The 19,779-nt window shown below is 44.5% G+C and overlaps 1 protein-coding gene across 1 annotated transcript in view; it reads right to left on the bottom strand.

The window, feature by feature from the left end:
* Nucleotides 1–19,779, bottom strand: part of CORIN (corin, serine peptidase) — a 321,969-nt gene that overhangs the window by 92,661 nt on the left and 209,529 nt on the right. Inside the window, exon 7 of the mRNA XM_073342123.2 lies at nucleotides 6,086–6,193. Coding sequence (XP_073198224.2) covers nucleotides 6,086–6,193 — 108 coding nt within the window. The remainder of the gene's footprint in view (nucleotides 1–6,085; nucleotides 6,194–19,779) is intronic.

Raw genomic sequence — 19,779 nt, 5'->3', positions numbered from 1 at the left:
CCTTCAGCTGGATGTCTAAGGGACTCTTCTTTCCCTCCTGTCTCTCTGGTTCAGCCCCTTTGGCCTTCTCTACCATATCGGTGCAGCCCCCTCTGGGTATCTGGCACCTCTTTCTGTTCCTTTCTGGCTCCCTTGCCCTTCTCCTGGCTTGGGTCCCCTTTCTCATCACCAATCAGGACGCTGCCCTTCCCTGGGCTCCTGTTCTGCCTGTGAGGGCACTGCCTCTTCACATGCCCTGGTTCCCCACAGACAAAACAAGCATCCCCCCTTCCTGTTCTCTTCCCAGGTCAGGGACCTTGCAGTTTCCCTGCTTTCATTCCCTTGGGGCTAGACTTCTTCTCTTCCCGATAGGGGCACCCTCTCTTGAAGTGTCCCCTCCGCCCACAGGCCTAACACTGCCTTGCTTGTGCTTCTGGCCTGACCCTGGGACCTTGCTTCTTGCTCTTGGGCCCCTGATCACCCCTTAGAGGGTCTTGAGCAAATAACGCTTCTCTTCCGCTAACTGACTCAGGGATTTGTGTAGGTATTTCTGTGCCTCCCATTGTTGCCTCTGGCTCTCCAGGATCTACCCCACCAGGACCTGAATCCCTCTTGTTTGCTCTTCAACCCCCTCCAGTGGAAGCAGCAACTCTGAAGTCCAACTTGGGAAGGTACACCTGCCTTCTACCAAAAAGGCCTCCAAACATGGCAGCCCCATAGTCCCTAAACCCCCAAGTGTCCCTTAAATAGTCTTTCAAACTCCCCTTGTACCAGGGGCAGTGGTCTGGGGCTTCCTGCCAGCTGTCATGGGAAATTAGGTCTTCTCACCAGTGCACCCTCTTCTGGTGGTGCCTTGCCACAATCACTTCTGCTCTGGGACCCACATCACTCCCAGGATTGCGGTGTCCTCTTCAGTGACACAACCCTCGGGCTGTGCTGCACTCTGTGCTCCCTGCTTCCAGGGGAATGTTGCAGTCCCTTAGTACTACCACTTCCTCAGTGGTGAGTGGGGGGAGAGGGACTCAGGTGTGCACACTACTACAGGTCCCAGACCAGGCACCCTGTGTATGGCCATTTCCCCATGGCCCCAGCACCCTCTTTGCCCTTGCCTCAGAGCCACAGCCTGCAGATTGCAGCAGCCCACCAGGAGCTGCCTTTAGCTCCCTGGGTCTCTGCCTGAAGCACTGTCCAGGGTGCTTGCTGCCTTCAGCCTGCAAGGCAGCCAATCCACCTCATTCCTCAAGCTCCAGGAAGTGACTGAAGCTACTCTGTGCTGCAGCCCTTCTTATATGGGCCAACCCGGCCCTGACTGGTTGCTCATCACAGTCCCTCTGATTGGCTGCCTCCTGCGCAGCCTCCCAAGGGCTCTATTAACCCCTTAGATCTCAGTGTGGGGCAGGCACCCCACCACACTCCTGCACAAAGCTTTCACCTAATATAACAGACCCTTAACTCTAGCCACCTTAATTAGCCATTTACCTATGTTCACCTATTTGCACCCCATGCAAGTTCGAAGCTAATAAGCAATACACCCCTTCACTCCTACAATGTCATTTTACCTCTAGCAAGCATAAAATCACCCACAAGACGTGAGAGAGGACCATAGATCATAAGATTAAGTCAGGGGTTAACAATGTTAATGAGCTAATTAACCCATTAGCAGGCAAGTGGTTAAAAAGGAGCACAGGAAGGAAGTGCTTGAGGAGAGCCAGCCAGCCAGCCAGCCAGCTCGCTCGCTCGCTCGCTCGCTCGCTCTTGGAGTAGAGACATCTCAGCCACTCACCCCTGGAAGAAAGGGCCAGAAAGTTGGAAAACAGTGCAATGGTGTGGTTGCACTGCTATCGGGGTGACAGTAACATTATACAATTACCAGTATGGGACCCTGGCTCTGGACCCCTGGAAGGGGCAGGGCTGCGGGCGGAGGGGTGGGGCTTTGGGGGGGGTCAGCCTCCCCCAGCCAGCTTACCCATGCTGCCCAGAGCTCTGGCCCTGGCCCATGCCACCCGGAGCTCTGGCAACGATTTAAAGGTCCCAGGGCTCCAGCTGCTGCTGCCCTCCAGCCCTTTTAAATCACCGGCCCTGGGGGAGCTGCTCCTTTTGCTGCCCCCCCCATCGGCGGCCCGGGGGGCGCAAAAGGGGCAATGATGTTAAAGCGCTGCGGCGGCAGCACTTTAAGCAGAGTCCTTTGTTGCAGCAGCACTTTCGTGTCGGCTGCAGAAGGGCCGGTACCGGTGGCCATTTGTCACCAGTACGCTGTACCGGCCCACTTTCGCCCCTGACTGATATGTACTGATGGAAGGACTGAGACACTGTAAATAAAGTACATGCTGGTGTTCACAAGCAGGAAGGTCTCAGAGTGGTCTGTGTTCGTGAAAGAGGTGGGGGAACAGCAGCTGTGAGCTGTCACAATGTTACCTAAGGCAATTGCCAAGTTTCCAATGGTGACTACCATAGTATAGACCAATATCTTTTTTCCTATTAAAGTAATTTAGTTTTATATTAACAAATGGGAAATAGCCTGGATAGAGAAACTAAGCAACTACTACATGTAATTTTGTGCTTTATCCATATATTTTAGCATATTATTTCATAGACAGTTCTGAATATGAAATTTAATGTCAGGTACATCCATTTAATTTGCAATTCCTACATAGGGATGTCTGTATGATAGAGTATTTGTTCCCAAACTGAAGTTCACAGAGCACTCAAATTGTCTGCAGAACTGTATCTCTCGTAGCATATCAATACCTGTTGAGAAAAGATGTGTCCAATGGCCATGGGATGCGAGTAGAGTGAGTAACTGTGCTGAGGTCCCACAGAATTACTAAAACCCACTGGTCTGGTAATTTTGTTTTGTTTTTGACATTACATTCAATTTCTAATAGATAATACGACCGGAAGAAATAAAATATTTCTGAGGTAAAAGATGAAACTGAAGACTCAAATAGTATATAAGGAATAGACTATAGTCTGGCTCAGAGGACTGAAGAGACACCACCTTGGATGCCACCTATTTTAAAAGAGTCTTGGAGGAAACTCCAACAAGTGGATTGCTGGAATCACTAGTGATCTCCAACAAGGATTTGGAGATCTGCAGTATCTGTGGCCAACACTGCAGAGAAAACAGTTCATGCTGAAAAAATAATTTTGATGGCCAAAGAAGCTGCACCAACAAAAAGTGGGTGAGGTAAAAGATTTTCAAAGAGATCTATCTGTCCCTAGTGAAAGATAAGATAAAGGATTATGAACAGAGACATAGAAGTAACGATGTAAAAATTTTAGGCTGCCATAAGGCACAGCAGGAGGCAATGATACTGTGTTTGTGTAAACACTACTTCTTCCCATTACAAACCCAGATGGAGACATCAGTTGAGAGTTGGAATGAACACATCAAACATGGGTTCCCAGATGGAAATAACTAAGATTCCCAGATAAACAAAGCATTCTTCAGAAGGCTAAAGCTCTTGCGATCATATCTATTATAGACACAGCTATTTATTTGCCAGCCTTCTTGGCTAAGGTAGAGGAAAAATCTTTCTTCACTCCCACCATAAAATTGTTCAGAAGTAAAAAAAGAAAGATCTGCATTGCATTATGGGACACATAATGATCCCACTACCCTGCTAATCTTTGGAAGAGGCCAAGAATTTTCCATAAGAAAGCTCCAAGAAGAGACAGAAATCTTAGCCTTATTTGCCCTTTCATCATTCTTTTTCCTCCAGTAATGAAACTTTCTTTGTCAAACCCTTAGGAAAGGTTGAATATACAGAATACACTTGGTATAAAAAGTACTTGAGAGTATGTTAAAGATGAGGAAAAGAGAATGGGACACAACAAATCTGGGAGTAATCACTGTCAAACACTGTTTTTATGTCACTGTTTTCTGTAGGCTATTAAGTTAGGAAGTTTAACTTGTTTCCATTGTTCTCAAAAATTATTACCAACCATGCTACACAACTGAGCACTTTAATGGGACCAGGATTTCACTGTAAGGGCCTGATTCTGCCAATCTAGCTCACAAGGAGTAATACCTTACAGCACAAGTAGTCCCTTTGATAGATTCCAATGGAAGTACTTGAGGAATAAGGAAAAATCCACACCCCGAGAGATGTAGCTATGCCAACCTAACCCACAGTGTAAACAGTGCTAGGTTGAAGGAAGAATTCTTCCATCAACCTAGCTACTGTCTCTAATGGATGTGGATTACCTATGCCAATGAGAGAACCCCTTCCATAAGCATAGGAAGCGTCTACTCTGAAGTGCTACAGCAGTGCAGCTGCAGTGGTTTAAGTGCAGGCACACCCTAACGTCTGGTCTATACTTAAAATTTTTTGGAATAATCTTTTCGTTAGGGGTGTGATTTTTTTCTCCCAAAATAATTATATCAGTAGAAGGGTGACTTATACCTGAATAGTTATTTCCCTTCCCATACAGGAATAGCTACACCCTTGTGAAGCAACTGCATCTGCACTTGGGAGGTTAACTATACTTGTATAGTGGAAGCAGTACAGCTTTTTACTTAAATTCATACTTAAAGTCCTTAAATTCATGCATAACTTTGTTCACATAAGAAATCCCACTGAAGTCTTCAAAATAGTAAATTCATAAGTCATATGAAGACTACTCACATGAAGAAAGCTCTGCACAAGATTAAGTGCTTGCAGGATTGGGGCCTATTCACTGTAAAAGTGATCAGATTCAATGGGGAAAAAAATTAAAAGAAAAAATGGGTGGGACAGTTGTGGAGAGTTTTTGTTATTGCAGGTTACGAATGCCTGTTGTCCACCAATGCAGCTATTACTGCCTACTACTCAAAACTGGCCTAACAGCAACAGACTTGTGGTAGGCAAGATTAGAAGTATCCAGGCCAGAAAGGAGGAGATTACAATAACCAATGCACAAGACAATAAACACTTGAACAAGCCATAGGTAGTCTATACAGAGAGAAAAGGTTGAATCTTATGGACGTTATATAGGATAAAGTAATATTAGGAAGACAAGATGTGATCAAAACTGGATGGAAATTTTTTTCAATGAAAAGATTTTTAATAAAAAAAGCTTTTGTAAATGATTTTTTGCAATTAAATCTCATTTTTTATTACATTTTTCATTTAAATATATTGAATAAATTTTTTAGAAAAAAAACATGTATTCAGTATTTTTGAAAATTTTTGTTTTGAAATTGTTAAAAAATGGACACCTTCTCTTATTTTTTCTCACTCCCAGAAAAGTGGGAGGAAAGTAAAAGCTAAAAAGGAACAGGGTTTTTTTTATTTTAACAAAATATTATTTTACATGTTTAAAGGCATCTCTTTCAGAGAGAAAGTAGCACTTTCACTTTGTTTAACTTTTTCTCTCTGGCAAAAATTGGAAAAATAAGATTTTTCCACACTAACTTTTTTAAATTTTGCCTCAGGAAACCATTTATTTCCTGGTGGCAAAATTCCAAATGGGGACTTTTTCCCCATGAAAATTTCTACGGGAAAAATTCCCATTTTCAAGCCAGTCATACATGTAATGTGGATTGTGAGAGGAAGAGGATCTGCCAAACAAGACATTGAAGAAGTGATCAGAGAGGTGGGAGGATAATTATTAGTGGAAAGAGCCTTGAAATTCAATGGAGAACAGGATTTAAGGAGCAGTGAATGGCTGATGGTCAAGGAGGACAAGTCTGTCCTGATGCTAATACAGGAAGAATTTAGTCATAATGCTCTGCTGGCACCAATGATATGCAGCATTTTTAGGTTCTATTTTGTCTCATATGAGCTGCTGAATTAGCTGGAAAATTGACAACACATCTTGAACAAGTCTACAATAAATAACAAAGTTAACATTTCTTCAATAAAATGTGCACCTGATTTGTATAAAACATAAAAATTGTGTAAAAATACCATTTGCTGAAAAAGCATTGAATAATAAAATTCTCCAAATCTTTTAAATTAGTTACAGAGAGCCACAAACTTTAATCTGTGTTCACTTCCTTGCTAAATAAAGTGGAATGCATGGGTATATTACTGTTTCTGATAAGTCTAAGGGAAAAGATTCTGTCAGTTTAGACAATGCTATTATATTAAAGCCTTTTGAAAAATGTAACACTCCCAATTACCACAGTTTTGTTCATCACTCAGGTCTCCACAATCATCATATCCATCACAAACAAAGGTGTAATTGAGGCATTTCCCGGTAGTACAGCGGAACACATCATCACTGCAGTCTGCAAAACAAATATTTGTAAAGCACATCAACAAAACACTACATTGTGTTCTATTTTTATAACACCACAGCAGTGATAGAGCAAGTTAAACTACATTAATAGCTACACACAGTAGCTATATTATAGTAGTAAACACACATATAAGCCAACAACTATATTTGATAAGCACATGAGTTCATTAGAATCCAATATGGATACTGAATATAAGAAGAAGGATCAAAGACACTTTGTGGACCTTTCTGGCTGCAGCCAAGAAGGAAGTGTTGGGACATTCCTTCCCCAGCCCACAAACCTGTCTGAGGCCAGGGCTCGGCACAACCCAGCGCTCCCACGCCAGGGCAGGATGCAGTCCAGAAAGCACATGGAAAGATAGTGTGCAGCCCCAGAACTTCCCTGGTTACAGCCCCACAGACCTGCCTGAGGCCAGGGACTGTCTTCCTAAAAAAAAGTTGTAAGCGGCATGCCTCTTGCCAATATCCGAATCCAATTAATATTAAAGTCAATGGAACAGGATCGGTTCCCAGCAAAATGTTGCCATTAAATGAAAGGCATTAGTCTACGGATTGCTATTAAGCAAAAGGCACTGTATTTCGCGCTCAGAAAGTATGTGTCTTTGCCCTGAAAATGGTGATAAGGTTAATTCTCACTTCTTCCTACCATCCTCGGGAAATGCGTTGGCCAAATCCTCCGAAACAGTGAAGTCCCTTTGCACCATACTGCACACATAACCTGGTCATTGAGCCAGCATATCTGACCCAAGAAAGATGTCCAGCATACGGAGATTCTCTGGTGATGAAAAGTCTACATAAAGATTGCTACCCTACCTTCTCTGCTAGTGACTGGAGGAAAGTGTGTATGGCTGGGAAACTCATGGGTTGTTCCAAAACCTGGCTATGGTTTCTACCCCTTGTGGAATTGGTAGCAGCAGTAAATTAGCAGAAGCCTCAAGCTGCCCTACTGTATGCCCAGAGACCAGCCCTTCATACCGTGACCCCAGAATTAGGCCTGATTTGTTCTGCATGTTCCTTCGCTGAAGACAAGGGTCTGGGCCTGCTGTATCTTTTTTAAGATACAACACACCTCTCCTGAAAGTTAGAGATAAGTATAAGCACTGGAAATCTGCAAATGGAAAGATTTTGTTGATTTGATGGGCTGGATCAAGCATTCACAAATCTTACACATCACATCTGTCATTGTAATAACAATGTTATCAAGACATAGATAAGCAAATTTTAACATTTTCCAAGGCATGATACAGTGCTTTGTGTGGCTAGGCACCTCCTGTCTCTTGTCAGACTTAGCGCTTTCCCCTCTGGCGATGGCGGAGCTGATGTAATCATCCCCTCTGAGGGCAGGGTTTGCCTTCACCTTCCGTGTTCCCTTAGTCCTATTTTCAGGGTAGGCCTGAGGATCGGCCTATGAGGTGATCCTCCAACAAACAAAAAGGAAACAGTCTCATAAACAAAAAAAACCCCAGGGGGGTAACTTTAGCTGCCGCCTCACTGGTGAAGGGTGTCATCCTGTTGGTTGCCCTGGGGTGTCAGTCCTTCCCCTAGTAGGCACTCAGGTTTCCCCTAGGGGAAGGAACACAGCCTCTCACCTTGGAGTGGCTTATTTCCCTACTGTTACTAGCCTGGCAGCAGCTGCAGCAGCTGCAGCAGCTTTTCTCTCTCTCTCTCTCTCTCTCTCTCTCTCTCTCTCTCTCTCTCTCTCTCTCTCTTTCTTTCTTTCTTCCCTTCTTCTCTGCCCAGAGGAGGGGTTTTTAAAGGCCTCAGGCAGTCCTTAATTGGAATCAGTTGTCCCTAATTGACCTGAGGTAATCCCTTCTCAGTTTGTTGGAAAAAGAGACTTTATCATTCTGAGGCTAACATATCGGCCTACCGCAACCCTCTTGCAGCCATCCAGCCTGACTCTGTCACACAGACACACACCCCTGCTCAACACCATGGGGTTGGGCTACTTGAGTCAAAAAACAGTGCACCCTTGACAGGCCATCAGTATTGCCATGCCTGGTCCCTGACCTGTGTTGCTACTCTGAAGTGGAAGGGTTGTAATGACAGGAACTATCTTATTACCCTTGCATTTCTTTCTTTGTTCCAGTGCATCCATTTCAGGGGGTGTGCCAGGGCAGGAGTAAACCCCTTTAAGGCCTTGCCAAAATGATGGCTGCAGCCTGCTCTCTGGCCAGGAGGCCAGGGGTAGAGACACAGGTATTCAGCAGGGAGCACAGCTGCAAGCCCTAACGAGGGCTGGCTCAGAGGAACATTCTGAGCTAAGTAGTGACAGCTGGGCAAACCTCAGTGAGGAGGCAAGAGGGTGGTATCGCTGTCTCCTTACCAAAGAAGGAAGCCTCAAAAGCCAGGAGACCCTGGGGAGGGTCTGTGGGGCACTAGCTGTTGGGGGATCTGGGAACTAAATGAACATTGTAAATAAAGACAGACACTTGGGTGATCCAGCAAAAGAAGGCATGGAAGAGTCTTTATTATACCAGCCTAAACACAGGGTGCAGGCTCAAGAGGGAGAAAACCTGCGGGGACCCTGTGACGGGGGGCATGGTTAGCGTCAAGGGTAAACCTCCGTCCAAGTAGGTAGTATCGGAGGGGTTCCATGGCCCACCTTACCGCAAGGCCTTCCTTCTCTACCATGGCATACCTTAGTAGGAAATTCTTGCCCAGAGAACAAAGGAATAAGATTGGGTATTCTTTCTCTGTTACCATTTGAGAAAGCATGGCTCCCAACCTGACCTTGGAGGCATCGGTTTGCAGCAAGAACACTTTCTCAAAGTCCGGAGCTACTAGCACTGGGTTACTGCAGAGGGCGGTCCTCAGATCTGTAACAGCTTCTTCAGTTAAGCTGGTCTATTTCACTATGTCTGGGTCCCAGCCTTTTATTAGGTCCATCAACTGGTATGCTCTGGTAGCAAAGTGGGGAATGAATCGCCTGTAGTACGCAGCTATCCCCAGGAATGCCCTGACATGTTTCTTCCGGATCGGTAGGGGGCCAACTTTGTATCGCCTCTGACTTGTTCAGTTGGGCTTCACTATGCTCCTCCCAACGACGTACCTGAGGTATTTGGCTTCACTTAGCCCTATTGCACATTTGGAGAGATTCGCAGTGAGACCCGCCTTCCTCAGGTTATCCAATACTGCTTCCACCTTTTCTAGGTGTCTCTCCCAGTCTGGGCTATGTATGATGACATCATTAAGGTAAGTGGCCGCATACTTGCCATGTGGACTCAACAGCTTATCCATGAGCCACTGCAAGGTTGCGGGAGCCCCACGTAATCCGACTGTTTACTGGTACAATCCCTCTGGTGTCGAAAAGGCAGTCTTCTCTTTGGCTTTCTTGGCCTGAGACTTCTCCAGTGGGCCTATCAGGTCCATGGCTATCCTATTGAATGGAACTTTGATAATTGGCAGAGGTACTAAAGGGATGTCAGGTGCGGTTGGGAGACATGCAATTGGCAGTCTGAGCAGGAGGCACAATATCGTCATACCTCCGTATAAACTCCTGGCCAAAAGAACCTCTGTAGGATTCAATCAAGGGTCTTATCTACCCCCCGATGTCCTCCAAATAAATGACTATGAGCTAGGTCTAACACTGCCCTGTGGTGCCTTCAAGGTACCAAGAGCTGCTCCACCTCTTGCTCTTGGACTACTCTATATAATAGGTCCCTTTTTATCATGAAATATAGCCCTGGGACTTGGGTTTTCCCCTCCACTGGGACCCCATTCACTTCAACTATCTCTTTTCTAATATTATTGTATAGCAGATCATTGGCATGATCCTGCCCAAAATTCTCAAATGAGGGTCCAATGTGTCCAAATTCAAGGGACCTACTTCTGCTTCCCCCTCAGGGTTGGTCTCCGTGGAACTGGGTCCAGCTTCTAACTTGTTGACTCTCTGCATCACCCCTTGCCAGCTGGACATGATTTCTTCCCTATGAGTGCAGCCTTTTGGTTCTGGGCCAAGATCCTGGTTCCCAACCTCTTGTCTGCCCTCCTTTCTCACCTAGTCTTCCAAGGCTTCCCAGTTGTAGAGAACAAGTCCTGGGCTAATTCACAGAAGACCGGGAGAGGGCTAGTTACTGGGGCCATTGTATTCATCCCGGGGTCACTACTCTCTTCTGACTCATCTATGGGGAATAGACCTCCAAACCCTGGGAAGTCTCATCCTATAAGGACTGGATATGGGAATTTCGGGACCAGCCCCGCCATCACTCTGGTGGTATTCCCCTAGACCTCAATTTGTACAGGAATGGTTGGATAATTGACAGCACCATGTACACAGGTTATTCCAGCGTGCTTGGCCCGAGACAACTGGTCCCGACCCACAAGTTTCCCTGAGACCAGCATGATGGCACTTCCGGAGTCCACTAATTCAATGGTCTGTATGCCATTTATCCTAAGTGGCCACATGTATCTATGGGGGGCCATCGCTACTCCCAAGAGGTTTATCAAGCCAGATCTTCATGATCCCCCAGATTGCACTGCATGGGCTCCTCCACTTTAGGGCACTGGATCATTATATGCCCCATTCCCCCACAAGCATAACACCTATATCCTACTCGAGGTATCCCTGTATTCTTTGGGCTAGTGGGCCTTATCCCATGACCCTTTCTCCCCAGGTCCCCAAGTCCCTTTGCAGCCTCAGGCCACTCTTCAGCCTCCTTCCCCCACCCAATATAGTTCTGCCCAGTGCTTCAGAAGCCTGGGCCCTTGGGGTGGGGACTGACCTCTTGCCCCAGTGCATCTCTTCCCTGGTAGTCCAAGAAAGTTCTTTAGCTATTAAGTGTCTCTCTACGAGGGCAACTAATGCATCACAGGAGGAGGTGTCACTTTGGCTGACCCATCCTCGTAGGTTTGGCAGTAGTCCTCTTGTGAACCTGTCCAAGGTTATGACTTTCATAATTTTCTCCAGGTTGTGGATCTCGGGGCACAGCCACTTCTACATCAGATGGATCAGGTCGAACGGGTGAGACCTCGGTGCTCTGCCATCCCGATACCTTCACTCATGGAACCTCTGGCCCTTATAGATGTTGTCACCCCGGACCTCACCAGAATCTCAGCCTTCAGCCGGGGGTAAACTGTAGCTGCTTCCACTGCCATGTCGTAGTATGCCTTCTGGGCCTCCCCACACAGGAAAGGGGCGAGGATGCTGGCCCACTGGTCTTGGGGCCAGGCCTCACGTTGGCCCATTCTCTTGGGGGCAAGAAGATATGCCTCCACATCATCTTCCACTGTCATCTTCTGTAGGTAACTACTTGCCCTTAGGGACCATGTCCCATCATGGCCATGGGTCAGAGCGGTCAGGGCCTTCAGCTGGTTCATGACCTCCTTCAGGGTGGCTCGATCCTGGGCTGCTGGCACATCAGCAGTTGATTTGTTTCCTGCTGTAGCTATACCGACTCCTGTTGGGCAGCCATCTGGACCCTGGTAGTCTTTTGTTTTGCTGCTGTGGCCTGTACTGGTGCCCTCACTACATCGTCCATTTTGGGGGTGGAAGTGATTTACCTTGCCGTGGGACAGTTTGCCACGAAGTCTATCCCACTCCTAACACCAGGTGTGGCAAGGCACCTCCTTTCTCTCGCCAGATTTAGCGCTGCCCCCTCTGGCAATGGTGGGCCTGAGGTGGGCAACCCTTCTCAGGGCAGGGTTTGCCTTCCCCCTTCTGTGCTCCCTTAGTCCCAATTTCAGGGCTGAGGGTTGGCCTTTGGGGTTATCCTCCACCAAACAAAAAGGAAACAGTCTCATAAACAAAAAAAACCCCAGGGGGGTAACTTTCGCTGCCCCTCACTGGTGCAGGGTGTCGTCCTGTTGATTGTCCTGGGGTGTTAGTCCTCCCTCCAGCAGGCGCTCAGGTTTGGCTGTTTCCCTAACGGAAGGAGCACAGCCTTTCACCCTGGAACAGCTTATTTCTCTGCTGCCACTAGCCTGGCAACAGCTTGTCTCTCTCTCTCTCTCTTCCCCTCTTCTCTGCCCAGAGAAGGGGTTTTTAAAGGCCTCAGGCAGCCCTTAGTTGGAATCAGGTGTCCCTAATTGACCTGAGGTAACCACTTCTCAGTTTATAGGGAAAAGAGCCTTTAATATTCTGGGGCTAACATATCGGCCTACCAAGACTCTCTTGCAGCCATCTGGCCTGACTTTGTGTTATAGACCCAAAGCAGAGGGAGCTAGGGCTACATTATGAAAATCATTTTAACCTATTGTGAAATAGCACATGCATAACAATTTCTCATTGTATCCAATGATTTTAACAGCATGGAACTGTCCAATATTGTGCTCATGAATTATTCTCCGGGGCTCAGAAATTATAGCAATTGTGACTTCTTATCCCTACTCCCATCCTCACTTCTAGACCACCCAGGATCACTCTTGATTTTCAAGGGCCACAGCTAAACAAAGAGTAAGCTGTTTTGAAAATCTGACCCTAAATCTTTTACTTATAAGAACTTGTGGGCCTGACTTTGATCTTACTAGAATGACTTCAAAGGCATAACTTTGGGTTTACACTGGTGTGAGCACAGAATCTGGTCCACTATTTTCTCTCCAAATGATCTACTAATACAGACATCCCCAAGTGGGTTTATTCTTTCTTTCCATGACTGTCAATTGTGTGGCAGATGGGACAAAGGACCCAGTAGGCTAAGTTCCCTGTAAGCTGCGTGGCCGCGCAGCAGCCTTCCTAGCACCACTCAGAGAACCCGTCCAGGGACTTGCCAAGGGAGGGAAGGCTCTCCCCCCGCCCCAAACTAGCCCAGCCCCCAACCTGCTGCATCTGGGGCAGCCCGGACTGGTGTGGGGTACCCTTCCCCGAGCCCCAAGTCTGCCACAGCCAGGGTGCCTGGATCAGCTGGGCCAGGGCGGCCCTCCCACGTGCCAAACCCAGCCCCATCGCAGACTTGCCACAATGCCCATCCCCTGGCCCAAACCCAGCCCCAGCCCAGTCCTGCCAGGGGAGGGGTGCCAATCCTGCGGCCCCAGCCCCGGAGTTGCCACATTGTGGAGAGGCACCTCTCCCCCACAGCCTAGGTGTTGCTGTGGGAAGAGAGAGCTGGGGAGAGTCCTCTCTCCCTGGCATAGCCCCAGAACACCCTCTTGCATCCCAAACCCCTCATCCCTGGCCTCACCCCAGAGCCTGCACCCTCAGCAGGAGCCCTCACCCCCTGCACCCAACCCTCTGCCCCAGCCCAGAGCCCGCACCCCCAGCCGGAGCCCTCACACCCCTGCACTCCAGCCCCCTCTGACACTCCGAACCCCTCAGCCCCACCCCCACCACATTAATTTTCTTACGTGCACCAATATGAAGGTGATGTGTCACACATCACCTCCATATTAGTGCACATAACAAAATTCATTCCGCATATAGGTGGGAAAAATTGGAGGGAACACTGCCAGTAAGTACTCTTGTGTTCAGTCTAAAATACTGACTATCCTCTTAATTCAGTGTTGTTCCACATTGTTATAGTGTGAGACACTAAAGTACAGAAAATTACTCACAATTAATTTTTTGGGGTAGCATAATTAACAAAACCGTAACAGGTACATTGTTTTGTTTTGTCATATCTGATGGCAGTAGTAAATTGATGCTAGTACCTGCCAAATTGTAATTTAGAGATAAGAGATTGATTCATTGATAGAAAGGATAAGGTTATGCTGTTCTCTGGCCACCCAGCTCTAAAGGCAGTGCAGAAATAAGGGTGGCAATACCATGACTCCGCTACAATAGCCAGATTTCACAGGGGAGACCAGATTCCACGGGAGAGACCAGATTTCATGGTTCGTGCCATGTTTTTCATGGCCATGAATTTGGTAGGGCTCTACTTAGGGGTTTGGTGTACCACAGCATGGAGCAGCTATAACAAGTACACACACAAGAAAGATCTCTCCCTGATTCTTGACCTGGATTTAAGAACAACCCAAGAATTCTCAATCTACCACACAAAATCCTTCTATTTTCACACTTCCCCCAAAGCATGCTGGGCTAAGACACAATGAGATTAGTCAGTATAATATGTAGACTTTCATGCAATATAGATATGTCCAGTAAACATGAGAGATGTGCACCTCCATATTGAGACTCAGTGCTTTAATTCAAAGAGCTCCCAGTAATCTGAGAGACAGCACCAACATACCAGCAAGAGAGAAGACAGGATTTCTCTAGGCTTATTTAATGCCGGCCAGAGAGAGACAATATAAAAAGAGAGATAAGAAATGTAAGAACGGCCATACTGGGTTAGATCAATGATCCATCTAACCCAGTATCCTGTCTTCTGACAGTGGCCAATGCCAGATGCTTCAGAGGGAATGAACAGAACAGGCAATCAGCGAGTCATCCATGCTCTGTCGTCCAGTCCCAGTTACTGGCAGTCAGAAACTACGGATACTCAGAGCAGGGGGGTTCATCCCTCACCATCTTGGCTAATAGCAATTGATGGACCTATCCTACATGAATTTATCTCATTCTTTTTTGAGCCTCATTATACTTTTGGCCTTCAGAATATCCCCTGGCAATGAATTCCATAGATTGACTGTGCATTGTGTGAAGAAGTACCTCCTTATGTTTGTTTTAAACGTACTGCCTATTCATTTAAGTGGGTGACCCCAGGTTTTTGTGTTATGTGAAGGGGTAAATAACACTTCTTTATTCACTTTTTCTATGTCATTCATGATTTTATAGAGCTCTATCATATCCCCCCTTAGTCATCTCTTTTCTACGCTGAACAGTTCCAGCTTTTTAAAATCTTGTATGGAAACTGTTCTATACCCCAAATCATTTTTGTTGTCCTTCTCTGTACTTCTTCCAATTCTAACATATCTTTTTTGAGGTGGGAGGATCAGAACTGCATACAGTATTCAAGGTGTGGGCATACCCTGAATTTAGATAGTGTCATTATGATATTTTCTGTTTTATGTACCCTTTTCCTAATGGTTACTAATATTCTGTTAGCTTCTTTGACTGCCACTGCACATTGAGGAGTTATTTTCAGAGAACTATCCACAATGACTCCAAGATCTCTTTCTTGAGTGGTAACAGTAATTTAGACCCCATCATTTGGTATGTATAATTGGGATTATATTTTCCAGTGCATTTATCAACAATGAAGTTCATCTACCATTTTGTTGCTCAGGCACCCAGTTTTGTGAGACTCCTTTGTAACTCTTCATAATTAGCTTTGGACTTAACTATCTTGAATAATTTTGCATAGTCAGAAAACATTGCCACCTCTCTGTCTACCCCTTTTTCCAGATCATTTATGAAAATGTTGAACAGCTCTAGTCCCAGTACAGATCAGTGGGGGACCCCACTATTTACCTTTCTGCACTGTGAAAACTGACCATTTATTCCTACCCTTTGTTTCCTGTCTTTTAACCAGTTACTGATCCATGAGAGAACCTTCCCTCTTAACCCATGACAGCTGACTTTGCTTAAGAGCCTTTGGTGAGGGACCTTGTCAAAGGCTTTCTGAAAGTTCAAGTACATTATATCCACTGTACCACCCTGTCCACAAGATTGTCGACCCCGTCAAAGAATTTTAATAAATTAGTGAGGCATGATTTCCCTTTACAAAAGCAATTTTGACGTTTTTCCAACATAATTGTGTTCATCAATATGTTTGATATTTCTGTTCTTTATTATAGTTTAACCAATTTGCCTGGTACTGAAGTTAGGCTTAGTGCCCTGTATTTGCTAGGATTGCCTCTGGAGCCTTTTAAAAAAATTGACATTACATTAGCTATCCGCCAGTCATCTGGTTCAAAGGCTGATTAAAGTGATAGGTTACATACCACAGTAATAGTTCTGCAATTTCATATTTGAGTTCCATCAGAACTCTTGGGTGAAGACCATCTGGTCCTGCTGATTTATTACTGTTTAATTTATCAATTTGTTCCAAAACCTCCTCTACTGACACCTCAAAATGGGACAGTTCCTCAGCTCTGTCACCAAAAAAAAATGGCTCCGGTGTGGGATCTGCCTTACATCCTCTGCAGTGAAGACCGATGCAAAGAATTAATTTAGCATCTCCAAAACAGCATTAGCTCCTTTAGCACCTTAATGATCCAGTAGCCCCACTGATTGGCAGGCTTCCTGCTTCTGATGTACTTCTGATCTTCCTGGCAGAGAGTTCCAAAGCAAATCAGCCAACCAAGGGAAGAGGAGAAAGTTCACCAAGATAAAGAAACTATGATTCCTGGTAATCCGGGAGGGAAAATGGCCAGAACTCCAGCAGCCACTACACTCCCACACATATTGCTACATGGTAACATCTTTTATTACTCTTTTTAGAAGATGAATATCCATCCTCAAACCCTCTGTCTTTGCACACAGGAGCCACATGAAGATCACTGTAGCACTTTTGCACTTCTTTGCATGGAGAGAAGGGGTTGGAAATGCTCATGGCACTGTTTGGGGGAGAAGAAAGGGTAGGGAGTTCATTAACATGCGCTCCTAAACCTTTAAGCAGTAACCAGTCACACAGAGGGTGCAGGTCTCCTCTTCCCAACCTTAGACATGGGGCTTGACAGTCTTCAGGCTTGGCCTGACTGCTTTAGTATTAGCACTTCTGTTAATAGAACTAAGGGAGTGGTCTCAAATTTGGGAGAGTTTGGTAAATTTGTAGAGCTTCCCCAGGCTTAACAACCTTAATTTTGGACTATGTATATTAATCACTTCTTACCCCCACAAAAAGATTTGTTCTCTCTACTAATTTTGCATTATTTCAGAAGTTTAGATCTGAACTTATGACTTAAAGCCAAGCACTGTGTGTAAGAGAATGTAATAAAATAATGTCACTGTCTTGAATTTTTCAGACCAGTGTATAAAAAAAGAGAAAAGGAACGAAATGGCAAATTCCAAAACCATAAAACTAAATGAAAATATGTGACTTCTGTGTATATTTCATATGAGCAGAACAGCACCCCGCTGGGTTTAAAATTCAAAACATTATTTGTCTTGAATCTGTATCAGCATGAACTACCCTGGCAAGCCTCTATCTTTTCCCATCGGTATGTAACTCTGACTGTATCTATTTCTTAGTATTCCTCATTGTAAACAAAACAAAGCTGTCTTTTCCCCATGGTCCCTCTTCTGGCTAAGTTAACTGTTTGATCTGCATTCATGCCCTAATACATATTTACAATCATCCTTTCATAGCTACAGAAATGACATTTAGAGCATGGCACAGCTTGACAACAGCACTCTGAAACTCAGACAGTGTAATTTAAACAAAGGCACACAGATGTCTTTGCAAGGGCTGAAATAAGTGAATATGCAAGTCTAAATGTCTTAACGTTTTCATTAAGGTTTTGGCAATAATATATTAGACAGCTACTTATTCTCATCATTATACAAATCCCACTTCATAACCACCACTTCTAACTGGTAGAATTTAATTTTCATTAGGGATGGGCCAAAGCCAGTTTTCATAAAATAAAAATTAGTTGAACTTCATTCCTGTTCCTAATCTCTATTAAACCCAAATCTTTTTTAAGTTTCATATCAGTTTGGTTAAGGCTGGTCAAGCTTTCAGATTTACCAGCCCTTTGACCTCTATTAACGTACTTGCCCTTTCAATTTCCCTATTGCAATACACACTCTTCTGTCTGTCAATTCCCCATCCCACCCCTTAAAGATAATTTTAAGTTCCAGCAACTTCTGTGTCATTTGTTTTAAAATATGTTTGTATAATTTCACTGGATTTGTTTAGTAAAATTGGGTATAAGGAATCTTATATGCAGTATGACAAATTCTGCCTCCAGTTACACCCATCCACGTCAGTAAAGTTGCACAGTGTGTAAGTCAGGGCAGAAATTGCCCCTGTACTTGTAAACTTAATAACTTAAAAGTCTCTTACATTTCATGATTAAAATTGCTATGTTAATCTCGTGTGTGTGTGTGTGTGTGTAATATCTGCCTGAAAATAAAGAAACGACAGTATCTCACATAAAACATGAAACGATCATTGCAAACGGCTCATTGGATTCTACAATTGTCTAGACTCTAAAAGTTACCTAAATAATTTATTTGGTGTATCAGAAGAAGCCAAGGAGAGGAAAGGAAGATAATTCACTGTGCAATATAATACTGATAATTTATTGATGCAGGCCACTTAAAACACTCTGGGATTCATCTCTTTAGTATCAGTAATTCTTTTTATAACCTCTATTTCATGAGCCTGCATTTGCGATATAAATTATTTTCAAAAATAAAAGTATCTTGATTGAGGCCTTTGGATGTTACTGCAATACAAATAACAAAAGACATCTCAATGAGAGCTGCGATTTTACTACTAATGTATTTCCCAGAAAGACATTCTGTGTTCTGACATAATCCAAAATAATGGAAGTATTAACCAGTAGATTAATTCAGGAGAGGCTGAAGAGCTCCCTAGTTGTTTTAAGGTAACTTTTATTATGTATTAGAAAAGTTTGCATGGAAAATATGTAAACATTCTTTGAACTAATAAAGAGTTCTAATAAATAATAGATCTTGACTGTGAAAATCTCTAGCCTTCCCCATGCATTCAAATGCTGAGAAGCCCTTTCTTTGTTGCAGACTATGGGCTAAATCTCACTCACCTTCTTCACATGAGTGGTCCTCTTGAAGTCAATGACACTTTTTATGCAAGGAAGATAAGCAGAATTTGTCTCCCTAGGGGGCCAGATCCTGCAACTGGGTCCACCTGAGCAGACACTTACACCCATGCAGAACAATGGGGCTGTATGCAGTTGCAGGAGTCCACCTGAGAAAATCCAGGTGTAGCCACAAGTTAGCAGACAAGCAAGATGGGTAGCTCCCTATTTCTTCAGCCATTTGGAATTATTATTTAATTTAACAAAACATTAGTAGAAAACAATGATTGTTTTGAACATTTAAAAAAAACAACAACCCTAAATGAAGTGATTACATAATTGTTTAAAAATAAGTACTTTGCTGTACTTGTTTGCCAACAATTTGACCTCCTCATCTGTCACATGCTGGAGAAATCATAATGCTCTTATGCTTAAATCTAAAACAAACTAACAAAAATGTTTTCGTTTAAATCACAAAACATATTCATGGAAGTATTTCTTTTCATCTTTAATTTAATAACCATTGTGTTTTTACATAATCCCATATTTTTACTTCCATACAGCTGTGCCAGTTTACAACAGCAGAATTTGGCCCTTTGAACCTAAGGGTAAATCTACATTTGCACTAGGAGGTGCGATTCTCAGTTTGCATAGACATACCCATGTTAGCAGTGTTTGGGATAGCACCTACAAGTAGCAATGTGTCCACAGCGGCACACCAAGCGTGCACGCAGGGGGTAGGATTGTCCCAGGCAGGACAGTACTTGGGGCAGCTAGCCTGAGCAGCCACCCATGCCACCACAGACACATTGTTATTTTTAGGAGCTAGCTCAAGCAAAGCTAGCATGGGTATGTCTATGCGAGCTGGGAATCACACATCCCAGTTCAAATATAGATGTACCCTAAATCAGTCCAGTGCCCCTTCAAAGATACAATTAACTACATTTTAAAGTCTACTGATCTGAAACCAGATAGAGTTTGTTGGTTAATTAGTTTACAGAAAGCCTTTTACGT

This window comes from Lepidochelys kempii, chromosome 4, assembly GCF_965140285.1.
Source record: "Lepidochelys kempii isolate rLepKem1 chromosome 4, rLepKem1.hap1, whole genome shotgun sequence".
Taxonomy (NCBI): domain Eukaryota; kingdom Metazoa; phylum Chordata; order Testudines; family Cheloniidae; genus Lepidochelys; species Lepidochelys kempii.
Note: the sequence above shows the minus strand (reverse complement) of the source record. Positions and strands in the feature narration are given on the sequence as shown.